The following is a 20,695-nucleotide window of genomic DNA, read 5'->3' on the forward strand; positions in this document are numbered from 1 at the left end:
TCAGAAAAGTGAAAGTGTTAGTCCCTCAGTCGTGTCCGACTCTTTGCGACCCCATGGACTGTAGCCTGCCAGGCTCTTCTGTCCATAGGATTCTCCAGGCAAGAATATTGGAGTTGGGCAAGAATACTGGAGTGGGTTGCCATTCCTTTCTCCAGGGGATCCCTACCCAAAGATCGAATCTGAGTCTCCTGCATTGCAGGTAGATTCTTTACCATCTAAACTACCAGGGAAACCAGAATCTCCTTCCGTTTTAAGGCTGAATAATATTCCGTTGTATGGATACATCACACTTTTCCTTATCCATTCATCTGTATGGGACACTTGGGTTTCTTCCATATTTTAACTATTATGAATAGTGCTGCTATGAACATGGGTGTATACATCTCTCTTCAAGACCTTGCTTTCAAACCACTGCCTCATTTTAAAACCAGGGTATACTTCGACCCAGGAAATCCACATAAATTTTTGGGGATCTCATATAAGATGCTATTAATAGTATTTCACTTCTGGGACATAAATTCTGTGTGGGGTTCCCCCTTGTAAAAGAAAATAATCCTAGTGTCTTCCCTATTTTGTTCTTCAAGAGCCAAATATTGAGAACAGGAGCTATTTAAAGGAGATGATTTTGTAAAATCAGATCAGAGACATATGATTTACAAAGTTATTATCATTATTATTATTATCATTGTTATTATCATTATTTTACCTACATTTATGAAGCTCATGCAGTTTTAACCTTGCATTTACACACTTTAATCCACAACCACTAATGAGGTGGGTAGGTAAGGCAAACGTTAGTACCTTTACGTTGCAGGTGACACTGAGTTTCAGAGAGACCAAGAGCTTATTGTCAGGACATGACGGAACTGAACTAAGTCTTGTCATTACTCTGGCACTGTACCAGCTGTTCCTCATGTGTCATTCCTCTGTCTCAACCCCCTCTCCTTCATGCTAACTCACCACATCTGTGTCGATCAATGTAGCTCTCACCTTGCATTTCAGGATGCTGTAGTGAACATGTCCCCAAGACTGCCTTCACCCACTACTGCCTCTGAGTGCTCAGCACAAAGGGTCTGGCACAGGATAGATGCTCGGTGAACGCTGGAGCAATAACTGAATGACAGAACTAAATGCAGATGCTGACACCTGTAATAAGCCGAAAGGCACGGAAGCAGCATGATGATGTCACAGTATACCTTGACAGACTGGGGCTGGCGCTGTCCACTCTCCCGAATCAGCACATCGAACTGTGTCAGCTCCTCTCAGCGTGAAACCCTCAGCACAACGAAAGCTACAGCTGGTGTTGTACTGAAATGCTCTCGGAGACGGGGAGCAATCCATGCTTCCATGGACAGGACTCTCCAGGGACTCACAGGCAATGGCTAAATGGAAATAGTGATTGTCAGAAACTGGGCAGTGGAAGGGCTCAATTCTTTTGTGGAAGAGCCCCTCAAGAGATCGTGCATCTTTTTGACTCACATTGTCAGTATATTCAGAACCCCAAATCATCCTTTTTCCAAATGGGGAATCTTCCTGGAGCACCTTCCCTTCCCCTCCCCTTCTTTGCCTGGGTTTCTCACCTGCCCTTCAAGTCTGAGCTTACACTACACTTTGCTTAAGAAACCTTCCCTGCCCATCCCAGCTCGGGGTAGAACCCCTTCCAGCATGCTCCCACAGCCCTTGTGCTTGAGCTGTTCATGCCCTATTATAACTCTGCCCCTTAGACTGCAGTCTCCTTGTGGCTGATGTCAGTCATCCAGAGTTGTATCCCAGAGCCTGGCAGTGTTTGGGACATTGAAGGTACTCTTTAAATATTCATTGGAAATATTTGTGAAAATTGTATCTGTACGGAGGAGATATAGCCAGACTGAACTTTTAAGGAAAAAGCTAAAACAACATAGCTTATTGTTGACACTCTAATACCCAGCCCAATAAAAGGATTATAAATGAGCCTTGTTTCTGGAACACAGGATGTCATCCTAAACAGACTTCGGTTGCCAAGTGAGTGTGCAGCCCAAGGTCAGTTCCTGAGCATAATTAAGTCCCAAGTGACCTCAGTTCTGATAAAGGCTGATTTCCTCATGCTCTTCCTTGACAAAGAATTTCATCTCCAGAATATTCCTGGAGCTTTTCAGAATACAAAGACTGCACACACTGACCTTAGACCTCTAGGCTTTACAGAATCAGGGTTTTTAAGTTCCAAAGATCCTCTAGCGTTTCTTTCTAACTTTGCAGGTTAAAAGTGAGGTTTAGAAATTTTAAGTGACATCCCTAAGGTCTCACAGTAGACAGTAATAGAGCTGGGCTTATAATTCAGGTCTTCCAGGAATTCACTTATCCAGTATTTAATTTCCCGCTATGCTATTCCCCATTTTTGCTTGATAAGATACAGTTGGTGTGAGGTGTGAGGCAGTTGCACAGAACGCAGTTTTGTGGTATTAGATACCTGCCTTGGATTGTATCACAGCCTCTCTTTCAGTGTGGTGTTCCTCTGATCCTTTGTTAAAGACTGCCACCAGGGACTATGATGAGCAATCTGTCTGTGTGTCCTGATAGCCAGTGTTCTGACTCTGTCTGAAGTATAGCAGGGACACTGACCCATAGCTTCTAGACACGTGAGGCAGGCAGGGAAAAAAGAGGCAGAAACAAAGGCTCTCTTCGAGGTACTTTATACATACTATTTAATTGTATACTTTTTATATGCTTCATCCTTATTAAAGCTCCTTGAAATTCATAGTTCATTTCACAGAAGCTCCTTACAATTCATAGCTCATTTTACAGAGGAGAAAACCATCCCTCCTGGGGGCTGAACAACCCATTTCAGGATCAGAGCCTGGAAAAGATCATACTGATATTAAAAGCCCTTGATCCTCCCCACTGTGTCCTGACTCCTTGCCTAAACACACAGCATGAACTTATACTTCCCAGTGGACTGGGGGCTGCTGATGAAAAAATCCTACCCTTGAAGGCTGGCAAGGGTGGGGTCCCCCAGCCAGGGTCAAGGCAGCAGTTTGTCCTTGCCCCTCACTCGATGGCAAGGTTTGCATTCAAATTTGCAGCTAGAGCCACTGCAAATGAGGGGATGGACACAGTCCAGGATTCCTTTGGTAGGGGCTTCCAGGAACTCACACTGCATAACTGGCCAGAATCACCAAGGCCATAGAGAAAGGTACTGAGGAAGGAGAAGAACCATGCTCACAACTGGGAGAGCAATGGTAAAACCACCTCTGAAAATCTAAGTGGAGCTAGGAATCTGTAAGGGTCAGGAGATCCTAATGATGTTTATCCAGACTTGTAGAACCAAGCTTCAGGAGGACAAAAATCTCTTTAAATAAAAGTTTCTTTCAAGACTCCTTTGTCAAATGTCCTCTAACCCCTTTACTGCTAGAAACCTCTCCTGGTAGGTCTTCTAGCATCTACTTACAGATGGAGATGTCTCCATTCCATCTTAGGTGAAATTTATGAATGAGCTCACTCTGAAATTACTTGAGGGCAGTGAGTTTTGGGGAGAGGAGGACTTCTAAATTTTGTTTACAGTCAATAGTAAAATCAGCCTCTTGTTCTTCTAGAGCCTGACACTCCTTTCCTATCCCAGATGAACCCAGTCTAGGTGTATGTGTGTGTGTGTGTGTGTGTGTGTGTGTGTGTATGTATTAGTCGCTCAGTCATGTTGCTTGACATGACTGAGTCTCTTGACTCTTTGCAACGCCATGGACTGTAGCCCATCAGATTCCTCTATCCATGAAATTTTCTAGGCAAGAATACTGGAGCGGGTAGCTTCTCCCTTCTCCAGGGGATCTTCCAAACCCAGGGATCAAACCTGGGTCTGTTGCACTGCAAGTGTATTCTTTACTATCTGAGCCACCAGGGAAGCCCGTCTAGCTGAGTGGTAGGTAAAACGAGAGTCAAGTTGTGATTCAGGCTGGTTTCATCTGTGCTCCCAGCAAGAACCAGGTGCAGTGGACATTATACATAGCCAACCTCCTGGAACTCACCTTTACACACTGGAGTTGGGGCTGTCCACACCCCCAAGGCTGTGCAGTGCACTACCTCTGGCCCAACTAATGTGAATCCCTCTTCGCAGCTGAAGCTGCAGCTGGACTGGTGCTGGAATGCTTTTGCGGAATGGAAACAGCTCATGCTTCCTTGCTCCGGAGACTTCAGAGCCGGGCACTGGACAGCTAAAAACAACCACGGGAAAAAAATAAATAAATAAAAAATAAAAATAAAAACAACCACGGAGCAATAGCATGAGGCCTGGTGTCCTGCCCAGCACCTTGGAAACCTTAGGATGCTGCAACAGCATGCACTCAGTCATGTCCAACTCTTTGTGACCCCATGGGTGCTCCTCTGTCCAAGGAATTTTCCAGGCAAGAATAATGGAGCAGGATGGCATTTCCTATGCCAACAGATCTTCCCAACCCAGGGGTCGAATCTGTTGTGTCTTTTTCGTCTTCTGCATTGGCAGGCAGGTTCTTTAACCACAGCACCACCTAGGAAGCCAGCAATAGCTGTCTACATCTTCCCGAAGTGTTAGGCAAGGTGCTGAACTTGGTTGGTAAAATGGTACTTTCAGTAGCTGTTTGGAAAGACCCAAACATCCTTGCTCTGTTTACTTTTTAAAGAAGCAAGGTGAAATTCTCAAATTAATAATACCCAACCCTTGAATCATTATTGTATCTGTTCACTATGCAATGAACAAAGGGAGAGGGACCTTTTTGTAATGCTTTTGCATGAGAATCAAGAATTAAACTCCCTCACTCCTCAGATGAAAATTAAAACTAGTGTGACTCTGGTTGATGGGCAATAGTAATAAGCACAGTGTCCCATTTAGTGTAGATCTTCTTGTTTTTCAAATAGAGAAAGCCTCCTTGGGAACGCATGTAAGAATTAAAGATTTTAAAATTAAAAAAATAAAATAAAATAAAATAAAATTCAAAAAAAAAAAAAAAAAGAGAAAGCCTCTTGTCCCCTCTGAAATTCTAGTTGTCAATGAGGATGGAAAAGAATTGGGTGTACATACCTACACACTGTGGGGGTGAATTCGTCCAGATTCCAGAAGCCAAGCACTCCAGCTCCCTAGGTCCGTTCAGCGCGTACCCTTCAGCGCAGTGGAAGCTGCACTGTGATTTGAAAGAGAAGTTTCCAAGAGGGTGGCTGCAGTTCATGTGCACATTTTGAGGAAGGTCAAATTCGCCACACTCTCTGACTGTAAGGACAAAATATCAGTTTCCTTCTTTGCATACTGAAAGACAATGTCAGCTTTGCTAAAAGCTGAGACTGTTTGTATAACCCATCTGAATCAATTTCCCTGGGCTTCTAACCTAACCTGTTCATCTTTACTTTGTTCCTTTGTATTGATTTGTTTTGCTTGTTTAGTTGCTCAGTCATGTTCGACTCTTTTGCAACCCCATGAACTATATTCTGCCAGGCTCCTCCGTTCATGGAATTTTCCAGGCAAGAATACTTTTGCAACCCCATGAACTATATTCTGCCAGGCTCCTCTGTTCGTGGAATTTTCCAGGCAAGAATACTGGAGTGGGCTGCCATTTCCTTCCTGACCCAGGGATTGAACCCGCATCTCCTGCATTGGAAGGTGGATTCTTTACCAGTGAGCCACCTGGGAAGCTCTTGTATTGGTTGCATCTTGGGAAATGATCATATTTTCACTGGTGTTTATTCCCAGCAAACAAAATTAGCCTGAAAGAGTTCTCTTTGTTTTACTGCCCTTACATTTTTCCTTTTAAATTTTGAAATTTTAGGAGGACGTGTTCATTCTAAAAATAAAGTAGTTTAACCCCGAGTGTGTGATTGGCCAGTCTGAGTGGGGCAGACTGACAGATGGTGAAGAGAGGACCTAGGACTAGCCTGTACCCACTGGAGAGCCTCCAACATGACAGTTTACTTCCTGGCATCACTTCTAGCACAAGACCATGGACCACGTTGCTATCAACAAAATAAGGGGCTCACCATATTCACATTCCGGTCCATAGAATCCAGGGTAACAGGAGCAGGTGTAGTTCCCAATGGTCTCAATGCACTCTCCTTGCTTGCTGCAGGACATGTCCTGGCAGGAAGCTGCATGGATACAGAAGGGTCAGAATCACAGGCATTCCTAGGAGGTACGAAGAAAAGCCGGTTTCTTATTCCAAGTCTTACCCCCACTTGGGTAACCTCTAGCTGGCCAGACAACAGAAAACCACAACCTCCCCCGGAGAGCCAGCCTGTTCTCTGTGAAGCGTGCCGTAGGAGCCTACTGGAGCATTGCTTGGCTTCTATTTTTTAAATTTTTGTTTAGAGGATAGTTGCTTTACAATGTTGCGTTGGTTTCTGCCATACAGCAGTGTGAATGAGCCATAAGTATACATATGTCCCCTCCCTCCTGAGCCTCCCTCCCATGCCCCACCACCCCACCGCATCCCACCCCTCTAGGTTGTTATAGAGCACTGGGCTGAGCTCCCTGTATCGTACAGCAACTTCCCACCAGCTATCTATTTTACATATGGAAATGGATATATTTCAGTGCTACTCTCTCAATTTGTCCCCCCGCCCCCCACCACCATGGCCCCACTGTATCCACAAGTCTTCGTCTCTGTTCCTGCCTTACTGGTTCATCAGTACTGCCTGACTTCTGTTTTAGGCTGTATTTAATGTGGCCTAAAGAGGGGTTGCCATTTGGGGACACAGAGGGACAAATGGAGCTACCAGTACATGGATAGACAGAGAAGCTCCTCTGTGTGGTACAAAATAGGTTGTGGCTCTTAACCAATCACATTCATAAAGTTGTATTATTATGGAAGCTCCTATCACAGATATCACAGCATGGAGGTTAGGAACTGGATGAGGGGTGGCAGGGGTCACACTTTCATGATCAGAACCCATGCCCCACCCCCTACTTTATGTGACCTCAAGCAAGTTCCTTATTTGAGTCCAACCTGTCCGAAGTTAGGGCCAAAGCCTTTCCACTTTTTGCCTGCGTTAAGTCTATGCCCAGCACCACACGGCAGAGGAGTTGAATGGGATGTTTACGACCTTCTCATGATCAAAGACAAACGACCTTATAGGGAGCTGTGTCATAGGTCTGAATATATGAGATTTAGGTGGTGCAGAGCATGACTGGCCTGCCAGGCCCTCCTCCCTAAGTCTATGCCACTCGGACGACAGAATGGAGAAGGACAGAGTTTCCCTCCTGCAAGAGACTCTTTGAGGGCATAGGCGCTGTACGCCTGTGGTGGGTTCGTATTAGAAATGATACTACAAAAGCACTGAGTGTCTGTGTGGATGAGGTCACAGCTGGGAACAGGTCTGTGGCTAGGCTGTTTCCTGGTAGTGTTTCCTAAGCCTGGCCACACGCTTGTCCACACTGGGGTCTATCACAAGAGGAAATCCATATGTCACACAGTGGGTTGTGCTGTTTGATCTCTATGTTCCCTCTCAACTCTCAGACACTGTAGCTCTCTAAGCTGTGCAAGGTTCTACAGCAGTAAGTTCCCATGGCAGCCAGTGAGTTTGATGAAGCTGCACTGAACCACTGGGAAGCATTTCAAGTAATGAGAAGATGCAGAAGGGGCTTCCCTGGTGGACCAGTGGTTTAAGACTCTGTGCTTGCAGTGCAAGGGGCCTGGCTTTGATCCCTAGTCAGAGAGCTAGATCCCTCATGCCCTAGCTAAAAGATTCTGCATCCCACATTTAAGTCAGCATTCAGCCAAATAAAAAATAACGACAGAGAGAGAAGATGCAGAATGCAGCAGCAGCGCCTAGGTGGAAGTGTGGGCCATGTTTTCCCTCCTACTCACCTTGACCTACCAGTGCCCTACAGTGACACCTGCCTGCCCTATGCTCTTGAAACATTAAAGTTTTGTTCTGACTGTAGCTTCCTCAGGCTCTCAGAACTCTAGGAATGCAAAAACAGCCAGGTTCTGTATTCTACTCCATGTCAGGGTTTCCAGGCACATTAGTAACATATATACTTCTTGGACCTCCAGGAAAGAACATAATGGTGATTCAATGAATCATTCTTTTTTTTTTTTTTTGACACCTTGTTCTGAGGTGTAGCAAATCATTCAGGGAATTATTCAATTTAGTTCTCTTGTTGCAGGGTAGCATATGTATCTATTTCTCATCTATCTCCCACGGAGAACTGATGGTTCCCTCCATGCTTTACTTCTTGGATGGAAAAATATCAGTGATAGTGGCTGCCTAGCGTATTGGGTTAGTAGAGATGGAGGCCACCTGTGTTCAGGTGAAATGGTATCAATTAGTGACATCTGCCATCGTCGCAGGCTAGACAGTGGCATTGTTCCGTATCATTCATGCCAGTAATGTTCAACCTCTGTTCTTACTTGTAACTTTTTGCAAGTGTTTTTGAGGAAGACTGTCTTGCAGATATGGATGCTGAAGTTCGAATAGGGAGAGGAAGCAGTGGCATACTGCAGCCAAGACCATCTGATCAGAGTGGGTTTAGGGAGCTAAAGCCCAGGAAAAGTAGGGAGCTGACTAGGAGATCAGTAGGATGGGCTAGCATTCTGGTAATGTCCATCTTGGCCTATAAAAAACAGGTCATTGTTTTCTTTGTTAATATAATAATAAATAAGTTACTTATAAAATGAGATCTGTCTACATGACAATGCGTATATAGATGTGTTTCCCCTTGGCTAGAAAGCTGTGCGAGGAAAGGGAGAAAGCACAGGGAATACTCTATACTCTGTGTTCTGTTCCATTACTGCTGAGGGCTTCTGAGGGGAGGTGTTTATAATCTAACATAATTTAGAACATACACAGCAGAGGGTGCGTCTGGTAGATCATTTATTGAGGAAGAAGCTTCAGAGTACTCAGGACTCTGTTGCCCAGGGCAACCCATACTCTCCCGGGCTGTAGTGTTCCTGTGCTATCCAGGGCAGGGGATGGGAAGTCACTCCATCAGAGAGATGGAGTCAGTTCTGGCATGAAGTGTGTGACTACCGGAAGACCAAGCTTTCACACATGTCTGCTCACTCTGGAACCTGGACAGTAGAGGACCAAATATATTCACAGGATCTCGCCTTCAGTTACCTCTTACCTTTCCTCACCTCTCACCTCCTACCAAAGTCAAATAGACCCGGAGATATGCTGTTGTTGGAGGGAATCTGTAAAGCATCGTCATCCTTGGTTATGTTCTCAAATTGTCTCCCAAGAATGTCAAGCCAAGGGTATGGTCACATATGTGGCTAAAAATACCACCTTGGAGTCAATGTGAATTTGAAACTGGCTCCATCATCAAGGGGACTTCCCTTGTAGCTCAGTTGATAAAGACTCTGCCTGCAGTGCAGGAGACCCAAGTTCAATTCCTGGGTCCGAAAGATCCCCTGGAGAAGGAAATGGCAACCCACTCCAGTGTTCTTGCCTAGAGAATCCCATGGACAGAGGAGCCTGGCAGGCTACAGTCCATGGGGTCACAAGAGTCGGACATGACTTAGTGACTAAACACTTCCCCCTCAACATCAAGGAACTTAGAACCTTGGGCAGATTCCTGAATAGCTCTGAGCCTTTCCCTCATCGGCTAAAGGAGAGCTGTATCTGGAGCTGATTGGTGAGGTTTTCATGAGGAAGAAACACAACAAATACTAAATGGACTAAGGACATAAATGAATAATAATGCTTGGAACATACTGATGATCTGTAGGTATTAGTTCCAACTGTATCTCCTAGAAACAAGGCCAAATTCTCAAACTATACAGTCTTTTATTCTAAGGCCCAGTGATACTGAAAAGCTCTGGACATAAATTTTAGGAGACCAAAACTTCCTGAGCATCTATTTTGGCCATTGTAAACTATAAGGGTGGACCAAATGATATTAAAATTTCCTTCTGGCTTCAAAAAGCCAGTTCTGTCTAATTCTGATCTTATATTCTTCAAGATGCTCAATAATGCTGCTTGACTAACAGTTCACTCTTTGTTCCCAAGTCCCTGACTTTCAGACTCAATGTTATTGATTTGGGGGCTACATTAATGAACCAGGGAAGGCATTTTTTTTTTTAACAGGTAGATTTTAGAGTCAAGAAACCCCTACCTCTATAGCAGAGTGCTCGCTTTCTTTTCCCGCAGGGCTCATCATTCCACTTGCCGGGGGCTGACGGACTCTTGATGTAGATCTCCACACAGTCCTGGTTGTTCTTCTTGTTGTTAGGCTCGTTGTCAGCCCAGTTCTCAGCCTCCTCAGTGAGAGTCTTCTTGGTTCCCACCCAGGTCCATTTATTGTCGATCTTTCGAATACCAATCCAGTAGTAAGAGTTGTAGTAAGGTATGGTCTCATTGAGATAAGCAATCTCATTTTTATTCTGGATGGCCACTAAATCCGTGTAGTACTTCTGGCAGAATGCCCGGGAATAATTCCATGAATATGGTTTATCACTGTAGTGGTAGGTCCATGCTGATACTTCTTTCTGGGTCATTAGCTCTAAGTAAAGGAGAGTGAGGATCAAGTTAGCGTCCCTAATGAGAAAGAGGTTGTGAGCATAAGCGTACTTCTGTATAGTCAGATGAGTCTGACTAGACGAGAAATACCAAAAGCATGATCCTTTTATGTCTAATCTAGTTGTTTTTAGGAAAAAGAATGGTTTCCACCTTTTAGTTAAAAGCGTTGATACACTTTAAGTCAGAATAAGAAAATGTGCTCTTCTAGATGGAGAAGGCAATGGCAACCCACTCCAGTACTCTTGCCTGGAAAATCCCATGGACGGAGGAGCCTGGTAGGCTGCAGTCCATGGGGTCGCTAGGAGTCGGACAAGACCAAGCGACTTCTTTTTCACTTTTCACTTTCATGCATTGGAGAAGGAAATGGCAACCCACTGCAGTGTTCTTGCCTGGAGAATCTCAGGGACGGGGGAGCCTGGTGGGCTGCCGTCTACGGGGTCGCACAGAGTCGGACACGACTGAAGCGACTTAGCAGCAGCAGCAGCAGCAGACTTGTGGACGCAGTGGAGGAAGGAGAAGGTGGGACGAATTGAGAGAGTAGCATTGAAACATATTCATTTGTATGTATAAAATAGATTGCTAGTGAAGTTTCTGTATAACACAGGGAGTTCAGCTCAGTACTCTGTGATGATGTAGAGGCGTGGGAGGGGAGGGGTGGGAAGGAGGTTCAAGGTGGGGGAGGACATATGTATATTTATGGCTGGCTCACATTGTTGAATGCCAGAAACCAATACAACATTGTAAAGCAACTATCCTCCAATTAAAAATAAATTTTAAAAAAAGAATAAGAAAGTGTCCTCTCCTGAGGATTTTTAGTATTAATATTAAAGATTTGGAATCACAAAGTACCGGCATTGAAAGGGATCTTGGGGGCCTTCTAACCTCCTTTTAGAAATGGAGGAGATGTTAAATACTTTGCCCAAGCCCAAATTAAAGTGAAAGTGAAGTCACTCAGTCATGTCCAACTCTTTGCAACCCCATGGACTGTAGCCTACCAGACTCCTCCATCCATGGGATTTTCCAGGCAAGAGTACTGGAGTGGGGTGCCATTTAAATGACATGTCAAATGTCTTGATGGCTGCCTCATATCTACAGGTACTACCTCTTCACGTGGGAAATAAGATGCTTTATGATCTGGAGCCTACCTGCTAGTCCAGCCTCATCACCCACCATATTTACTTTTCTTTAGCAAAAACAGAAGTCACCCGCTTCCATGCCTTTGCACATGCTCTTCCTTCTCCTCTGGCTCCCCTTTCTGCTTAGGCTGGGTAAACTTTTCCTCCACCTACTTTCCATGACTCCTCCGGGGGGCTTGGTGTTCCTTCTTTCAGGCACCCTGTCTCTATCTGCACCTCCCTTACTGCCAGGTGTTGTAACATCTGTTTGTATGACATGGGCCACACCTGCTAGATTGTGAATCCTGATAGGGGTCTCTTTTTACCTCTGGATTCTTAACACCAAGCAAAGAGCTTGGCACTAATCAGGCATTCCCTGCATACTTGTTGAGTAAAAACACCAGGTTTGTGGCGGAGGCTCATGGTATCTCCTGGTTAGCAATTTTACACTCATCCTACTACACCAGGCTGTTTCCCTTTGATAAATTACTCCACTTCTTCCATCTCTGCTTACTCACTTGTTAAAATAGTGCTTAAAACAGGCCTTTAAAAGAAATGTTTATGAAATCAAATGAAATAAAGAATGTGCCCTTCCAAAGTATAAAGAGGGTTAGGACACAAAGTAGTGTTAACCTAGCCAGTGGGAGCTCACCCCCACCAGAAGAGGCCAGTTCCCAAGTGAAGAGGTTCACAGGGTAAGCAATCAGGCCTGGAAATGGCTCTTTTTCCTGTTTATGAGGGCTTGCTCCTAATCAACCCTCTCCTCAGCTGCCCACATGAGAGTCGGTTCTGTTTGCCTTCCCTCACAGGCACCTCTATTGCATTGTTTTGCTATAAGACTTTATTCTGATATCACCAGGGCTAGATTCTGACTTGCATAGAATTTTGCCTTCAGAATCCCCTTCCTCAGTAATAAAATTAAAACTTTTATAACTGCATTGGTTTAAAGATGAACATATTAGTATTGCACATGAAAACATTTTCTTTGACCTAGAAGAAAATGATTTCTAAAGAAATTACAGCATTTTTGTGGCTCTCTAAAAGTAACGCAGGCCTGTGTCTATTGAGTCTAATGCATAAATTGGCCATAGGTGTATTTTTGTATGTTCTCCCTGAAGCCTTTTCTACCAATATGGTGGTGTTTGTTGGGTGCATTTCCCCCCATCCAGGAATCTGGGCTTGGACAGTTTTCCCATGCCTCGCAACTGGCTACCATCCTTAACTTTGCCCATTTGGAGAAGTTACCCTAATCTCTGAGGACCAGGTGAAAGGTGAGCATAAAGTTTACCGAAGATCAGGATACTGAAGCAAAGGAGTTGGACAGATCTGAAGACCACTCTCTGAAATCTCCAGCTCCAGATGGCTTTGGGGCAGCTGGCCTGAAACAAGAAAACTTCCTTTTAGTGTCCACGTGCGATAAATGTGGCCAACCACTTCTACTTAACAAGGATGGTCTTGAGTGACCTGTCTGTTTCCGTTAGTGGGCGGCTCAAGCCTTCTGCTCAATTTTTATTTCTCAATGCTCTGCTTAAGTCCTCCCCTAGTTGAAGATTGCATCAAGACTCAGAACAGACTTAATTTCTCATTCATTCAACAAATATTTAATGAGTAACAACTGGTTGCCACTAGTATTTTCTTTTATGATGTATTTTGCAGTATCATGTTAAAAATGCTATCATTATTATTATGCAATAATCTCCCTTTAAAAACTGGTATGCCATACTCAAGAATAATAGGAAGTCTCACAAAACCTCCCTGATCCACACAGCTGTCTGGCCTGTACTCTGATGCACAGAACATCAGTTAATCATGCTGCAATATGCCATCTATTCTGTATTCTTGATCTATGTTTTCTTCCTTTACTGTTTTAATATATGTCTATAATATTATTCAGTGCTTAATGCATGTATGTAGACATATATAATTTTTATTAATAAATGAATAATAAACTTACTCACCTTGAATCTATAGCAAGGATGACTTCTCATAACCTCCCTTATGTTGGGATTTCATCAAATCTATTAACATGTTTAAAGTGTTTTTGACTGTGTGGATCACAACAAACTGTGGAAAATTCTTAAAAAGATGGGAATACCAGACCACCTGACCTGCCTCCTGAGAATCGGTATGCAGGTCAAGAAGCAACAGTTAGAACTGGACATGGGACAACAGACTGGTTCCAAATCAGAAAAGGGGAATGTCAAGCCTGCATATTGTCACCCTGCTTATTTAACTTATATATAGAGTACATCACACAAAATGCCAGGCTGGATGAAGCACAGGCTGGAATCAAGATTGCTGGGGGAAATATCAATAACCTCACATATGCAAATGACACCACCTTTATGGCAGAAAGCAAAGAAGAACTAAAGAGCCTCTTGATGAAAGTGAAAGAGGAGAGTGAAAAAGTTGGTTTAAAACTCAATATTCAGAAAACGAAGATCATGGCATCTGGACCCATCACTTCATGGGAAACAGATGGGGAAACAGTGGAAACAGTGTCAGACTTTATTTTTCTGGGCTCCAAAATCACTGTAGCTGGTGACTGAAGCTATGCAATTAAAAAGCGCCTGCTCCTTGGAAGGAAAGCTATGACCAACCTAGACAGCATATTAACAAGCAGAGACATTACTTTATCAGCAAAGGTCCACCTAGCCAAAGCTATGGTTTTTCCAGTAGTCATGTATGGATGTGAAAGTTGGATCATAAAGAAAGCTGAGCACCAAAGAATTGATGCTTTTGAACTATGGTGTTGGAGAAGACTCTTGAGAGTCCTGTGGACTGCAAGGAGATCCAACCAGTCCATCCTAAAGGAAATCAGTCCTGAATATTCATTGGAAGGACTGATGCTGAAGCTGAAACCCCAATACTTTGGCCACTTGATGCAAAGAACTGACTCACTGAAAAAGACCCTGATGCTGGAAAAGATTGAGGGCAGGAGGAGAAGGGGACGACAAAGGATGAGATGGCTGGATGGCATCACCAACTCGATGGGCATGAGTTTGGGTGAGCTCTGGGAGTTGGTGATGGACAGGGAAGCCTGCCGTGCTATGATTCATGGGGTCACAAAGAGTCGGGCACAGCTGACTGACTGAACTGAACTGAAAGTGTTTTAGACAAATAAGTTCTGGAGATGCTCACCCAGCACCCTCCTGTTACACATGAGAATACTGAAGGTTGGTAGTGTTGAAAGCAACACATGGAAAATGACAGAAGCAGAGCCTAACTTTGAAACAAGAACTTTTGCCACTGTACTTTTTTGCTTTTTGAAATCTCCAGGTTTTCAAACCCACCCTGAGTTGCTGTTGTAGATGATGGAATATGTGACATGCCCAAGCCTGGTTGCCACATCTGTGCTCATCCAGAGCCACCCCAGCAAAACCACCAACATAAAAATCATGTATTTGTTTTCTACTGAAGCTATGCTGCTCTCCCAGCCAGACTGCTAACTGAAGCCCTTCCTAGATAGAAATTCTCAACTGCCACAGTCAGGCTTCAGAGATGGATGATGTAGGGTCTATGGGGTAAGTGGTGGTTGCGGTGGTAGCATATGTGTGTGTGTGTGTGGGCGTGCACACAGTGTATATGTACTGTTGACTCCAGCCAGACCAGACAGTGTGGAGCATGTAACACAAATCAGTGCAAATCTTCCAGACAGTGGAGTTATCTTTGTATAAGAAGCCTGGCACTTTTCTATCTAGAGTTTCTGAATATAGGCTTTGATAAGCAGGCATGCTTTGTGTTCTTACTAGAATGCTAATCAACTGGCCACTGCAAGACCTATTATCAGGCGTTGACAGTATCATAATGTTATGATTTACGGTGCTGTTTCTTTGCATAGGAAGTATGGCGATAATTCCCTTAGTAGGAACTTAATCCCATAGAGGTCTCTGTGGGTTATATTGTATCACCAGTTATTGTTACACCACTTTCAATTCAGTACCCATTGAGTGTCATGCCAGGTGCTAGAGCAGCAATCTTCAAACCAGAATGAGCCTGGCTTCCCAAGGGGTACATAGCAGGGAGAATTTAAGTAAATCTCTGTTCAGATTTCCAACTTTATCTTCAACATGTACACTTCCCTAAAACCAATCTTTCTATAAATGTATCTACTTCTCCCATTTTACAAAAGAAATCACACCTTTTGTAACCTGACTCTTACTAATCATTAGGCCTGGTCTCTGTATGTAAAAAACATCTGGTATGCCAAACAGAAACCATCCAAAATATTGATGTAGATCTGACAACTTGAATGCTTCAAATGATAGTGGAACAAATCCTTTTCATGTCAAGGAGTTTTCCATTTCTCTCTTTTCATTAACGTGATTGGGACATGAAACTTGGAAGGAGTTCAAAGAATTGAGAGACATCATTATAAGAAACTTCCATTTACTTATTCAACTGAATAAAGGTCCTTAATGTTTAATAAAGTCCTTACAAAATGAAATATAGGAATAGAATTGATGGTGAACTTGTTTGATTATGTCAATAAATAATATTCACACAAGGTTACATGGATAGGGAAAAAGCCCCTCTCCTTATGTAGAGATGTGTCTTCAATACCATTTTAAATATGGAAGTTTAAGTTACTTATTAAAACTTGCAGTATGTTTATGCTATTTTTAAATTGTGTACTTAAAGTAATTGTCATGCTAACTCGATCAAAAAGGAAAACATTTAACACATAGAGATTTATGATTTCATAAAATTGAATCTTTTACATTTCAACTTAATTATATTTTTATTTATATAAAAATATATGATATAGTCATCAATCAAATAAGCTTAAAATGTATTAGGTTAAAATTCTGTATAGGAAATGAAATAGAAATAGGTATTAAAGAAGAGACAACAAAAAAGAAAAAAATATTAACTTCCCTATTATTAGGAACTAGTTTGTGTTTTTTTTAAGTGATAAGTGTTATCAGATCACTGTGGTATTTTATTCCATTGGATAAACTCTAGGAAATGATGTAACATTTATTGTGAAAGGCCAATTTTTAGAATTCACTGGAAATTCCATCTTTTATTTTAAAACTTGTGATTAAAAATTTAGCTCTCCACTTAGAAGGGTTCAAGAGGTTATATAATTTTCCAGGATTTTGATGGGGGGCAAGTACAGAAGCAAAAATATTGCTGCTGAAGAGTGCAGTAACGTAGCTAATGAGATTCAGTATTTGCCTTTGAATCTGCTGGATTTCTCCCAGGTAGACCAGAGGGTTGTAGTGTTTATCATCTAGTGGCTGCTCTTCCTGTGCCCTGAGAAAGTGGTTTTCTTCCTGTAGAGAGTATTTCTACAGGTTTCTCTGGCTTTGGGGCCAGCTCAAGGAAGAGTGTTGGAATAGTGAGCCAGTGAGGCTCCTACCCCCATCTCCATTTCCAAGTCCACCCACTGTCCCAGCAGAACCATTTTATGTCTTAAGTTGTTTGTATAAACTTTCAATATGGTTTGGTTTAGCAAAATACAGACAGAGAGAAAGAGAGTGTGTGCTGGTTTTAAACTTTTTAAGATTTTAGAGGACTGGCAACTGCTTCTGATTAAGACACAACACCTGAGAAAGGAAAATGCAAGTCATTGTGTGTCTCCTGCTTCAATCTGACCGTCCTTTTCTGTGTTCTAAAATCAGGATTATACCAAGAATCACCTCTCATTCTATAAGAGCGGCAGGAGACTGTAAGGATGACTACCAAGTCAATTAAGGATTTCTCCAGCCTTCTATAGTAGGTCTGGGACTACCGTCACTGCCTACCACTGAGACTCAGTGAGTTCAGATGACCTGCCGATGCTTGCTCCCTGGAATGTATGTTGGCTTAACACAGTGATACTTTTTTTTTCTCCTAAATTTAATTTTTATTTTATCTTGGAATATAGTTGATTTATAATATTGTGTTAGTTTCAAGTGTACAGCAAAGTGATTCAGTTATGGATATACATATATCCCTTCTTTTTCAGATTCTTTTCCCATATAGGTCATTACGGAGTACTGAGTAGAGTTCCCTGCGCTATACAATAGATCTTTGCTGGTTATCCTTTTTATATGTATAAAGCACAGTGATTCTTATTCTCAAAGAACTCATGAACGCCTTTGAAAGTCTGATAAAAGCCATAATCAGGATTCTTTTTTAAAAATTGCACACTTGCAATTTTTCAGACAATGTCAGAATAATCTCTGTGATATCTGTAAGACGGCTCCTTGACTCATTGGCAACTGACAAGCATTTGGTGTGTGGGTGTGGAAGATGAATGATGTTTAAAAGCCCTCCTTTGAACAATCATTTTCCTCTGAAACTGCCTTGGGGTGAGGATGCTTTCTCACATTTGTCCCTACTTTCATTGTCACCTTTAGGACAAGGCAGCGCTAGATCGAGGATGATGAAGAGTTAAGGGCTCTGTCTTGGTGTCTGTGACTAAACAAGTGCTGAAACACCAGGAAATACCTCCTGAGGAGAAGCAGCCGTGTGCTCTGTTCATTTTTATTTTAATATTCTTTGGCAGCCTACATCAAATCGGAAGTCACTGGGAAGGAGTCTGAGACCGGGTTACTGGAATAACATCCTGTGCCTGTGTAAACCTTCATGAAAGCTGCTTTCCACTGTGCTTGTCTTTAATTTTACTTTCCAAAGAATTAAAAGTGAGTGTGGGGTGAAGAGAGAGGCAGAGACAAAGTAGAAGGAGCAGGAAGTGTTTCTTTCCCCTCAACCTTTGCATAGAGCTTTTAGATGCCAGTAGTGATCCCATGTCTGCCAGCATGCCGGGTGGCTGACAAAGTTGGCAGGAAAGGTACCGCAGAAAGGTGACTCTGTTCTCCTGCCTATGTTGTAGACCACAGCCTTGCACTTTAGAGGCAGAACCTTCAGGGTCTCTCCCTAGACCCCCTGTCTTCTGCTTAGGTCCTGTCTGATTCTTCTCCTTCCTCTACATTTCAGTTTTATTAATTTCCTTGCCTCCTCTTTCTTCCTCAGCTCTTAGTCCCCTCCAAAACTGCTCCTGCCGACTTTACCACTGACATCCCAATGACCAAACCCAATGCAGTCTTCCCATCATTATCTTCCTTGACCATTCTGTAGCAATAAATATCACTACTTCCTTTTGCTTACAATGCTTCCCTGATTCTTCTCTTGCTTCTATTCTGACATCTTAAGTGATTGTTCTCAGTCTTCTCCTGAATCCACGTCAACTCTGCCTTCACTTGCAGAGACAGAGATTATCCTGGGTTCCTGTCTCCAGGACCCTTTTCTCATCAGTCTTTTGCTTTCCTGAGGCCTCCTTATGGTCATCTGCATGTCAGTGGCTCTCCATCAGCATCTCCACCCCGACTTTCCTCCTGAGCATGAAGTCTGCAATCCAAATGCAGAAGAAACCTATTTGCACTCAGCTGGAGGGAGCAGCTGGCAGAGCCATCTTAGGACAAGGGCTATGACTTACATCTGAACCCCAGCCATAGTAGAGAACAGATGCTTACTGCTTAGTAAATGTGTTACAGAGGGCTCCCCTGGTGGCTCAGTGGTAAAGAATCTGCCTGCCAATGCAGGGATTGAACTAGGAAGATCTCGCATGCCACGGAGCAACTAAACCTGTGTGCTGCAGTTATCGAGCCTGTGGTCTTGAGCCTGGGAATCGCAACAAGATGAGTCACCACAATGAGAACCTGTGCACTGCAGCAAAGAGTAGCGCCCTCTCCCCCACCTGCTCTCTGCAACTCGAGAAAAGCCTGCACAACAACGAAGACCCAGCACAACCATAGATAAATAAATAAAATGATATTAAAAATATGTTACAGATGAATAAATGAACGAATAAGTGAAAAAATAGCAAGGGAATGACTGAAAGTAAAATGGAAGCATGCTGAATGGAAAAATGTTGGGAAAAGGTGATAATTAGAATTAAGTACAATAGGGTTACAGTGATTGTATCAAATTTAAAAGTGTATTGTATGGGAGGTAGGAGGGAGGTTCAAGAGAGAGGGGACATATGTACACCTATTGGCTAATTCATATTGATATAGGGCAGAAATCAAACCAATATTGTAAAGAAGTCCTCCTTCAATTAAAAAAAAAAGTGTGGTTAGATAGAGTATGAGAAGGCTGTACAAAAAATATGTTCTAGGCACTTTGTCTCATTCTCTTGGAGTGTTAGAGAAACAAGGGCATGATGGCTCACGTCCCATGTGAGAGAACAGAGGAGCAGGACTCACTCACTGAACTCCATGTGGGTGGCTTTGGGGCCAGCTCAAGGAAGTGTGTTGGGACAGTGGCCAGTGGAGGAGAGGTAGAGATTCAGGACCTACCATAGCTGGTGTGTCTCGAGAAAGCCTGGAGAAGCATCAGATAGCAGCAGCTCTTAGAAGAGGGAGAGGAGACAGCAAATTCCATGTTAACTTTCTGGAGTGGGTGTGTCCCTTTGAAAGGCTCCCGCACCAAAGAGGGCTCATATAAAGTATGCATGTTCTTATTATTAACAGTATCCCTGACCCAAGCCCCACAGCCTACTTGCCCACAGAGACCCTCAAGTCCTCCATCAAGTAGGACCGGGGAAGGAAGACCAAGGATCCCTTCACATCAATCTGCCATCAGACCCGATGGACTTTACCTTCTGGTGAGATACCTGGCCATTCTCCAGATTTCCACTTTACTGCTGCTGCACTAATTCAGACATTATCACTTCTTTCCCAGACCAGAGAAATCATCTTCCCCTTGATCTCTTCTTCTCAAGTTTACCCATCTCCAGTTCTTTATCTCGAAGGCCATCAGAATGATATTCCTAACACAAAATCTGATCGTATTGCTTCACTACTTAAAGTCCATCAAATGTTTCTATTCCCTGAACAAATTCTTAAGAGGACACTTCGAGGCTCTTCAAGATGAGGCTTCTTCTTATTTATCTAGTCTCATCTCCTGCCATTACTCCTCAATTACCCCTCTCCTCCACCACAGTTCTACCATGCATTTATAACAAGACATCTTGTACTTTTCAGAATACACTGTATGTTCCCTATGTTCTTTTTATGCCCAGGGCACCCTCTCCCTCTGTGGGTGCCTAGCTCTACTAGACCAGGAATCTCCTCCTTAAAGGAGCCTTCCCCATACTAACCTCTTCCTCCTCACACCAAGATAGGCATGTCCTTGTA

General features: G+C 43.2%; 1 protein-coding gene across 4 annotated transcripts in view; it reads right to left on the reverse strand.

The window, feature by feature from the left end:
• SELP (selectin P) overlaps positions 1–20,695 on the reverse strand; it is an 87,555-nt gene that overhangs the window by 22,435 nt on the left and 44,425 nt on the right. For all 4 annotated transcript variants that reach the window (XM_069545603.1, XM_069545602.1, XM_069545601.1 and 1 more), the window contains exons 2-7: positions 12,856–12,946; positions 10,049–10,435; positions 5,971–6,078; positions 5,024–5,209; positions 3,996–4,181; positions 1,197–1,382 (exon numbers count right to left, since the gene is read on the reverse strand). In XM_069545603.1, coding sequence (XP_069401704.1) covers positions 1,197–1,382; positions 3,996–4,181; positions 5,024–5,209; positions 5,971–6,078; positions 10,049–10,430 — 1,048 coding nt within the window. In that variant the 5' untranslated portion in view covers positions 10,431–10,435; positions 12,856–12,946. The remainder of the gene's footprint in view (positions 1–1,196; positions 1,383–3,995; positions 4,182–5,023; positions 5,210–5,970; positions 6,079–10,048; positions 10,436–12,855; positions 12,947–20,695) is intronic.

Source organism: Ovis canadensis, chromosome 12 (genome assembly GCF_042477335.2).
Source record: "Ovis canadensis isolate MfBH-ARS-UI-01 breed Bighorn chromosome 12, ARS-UI_OviCan_v2, whole genome shotgun sequence".
Classification (NCBI taxonomy): Eukaryota; Metazoa; Chordata; class Mammalia; order Artiodactyla; family Bovidae; genus Ovis; species Ovis canadensis.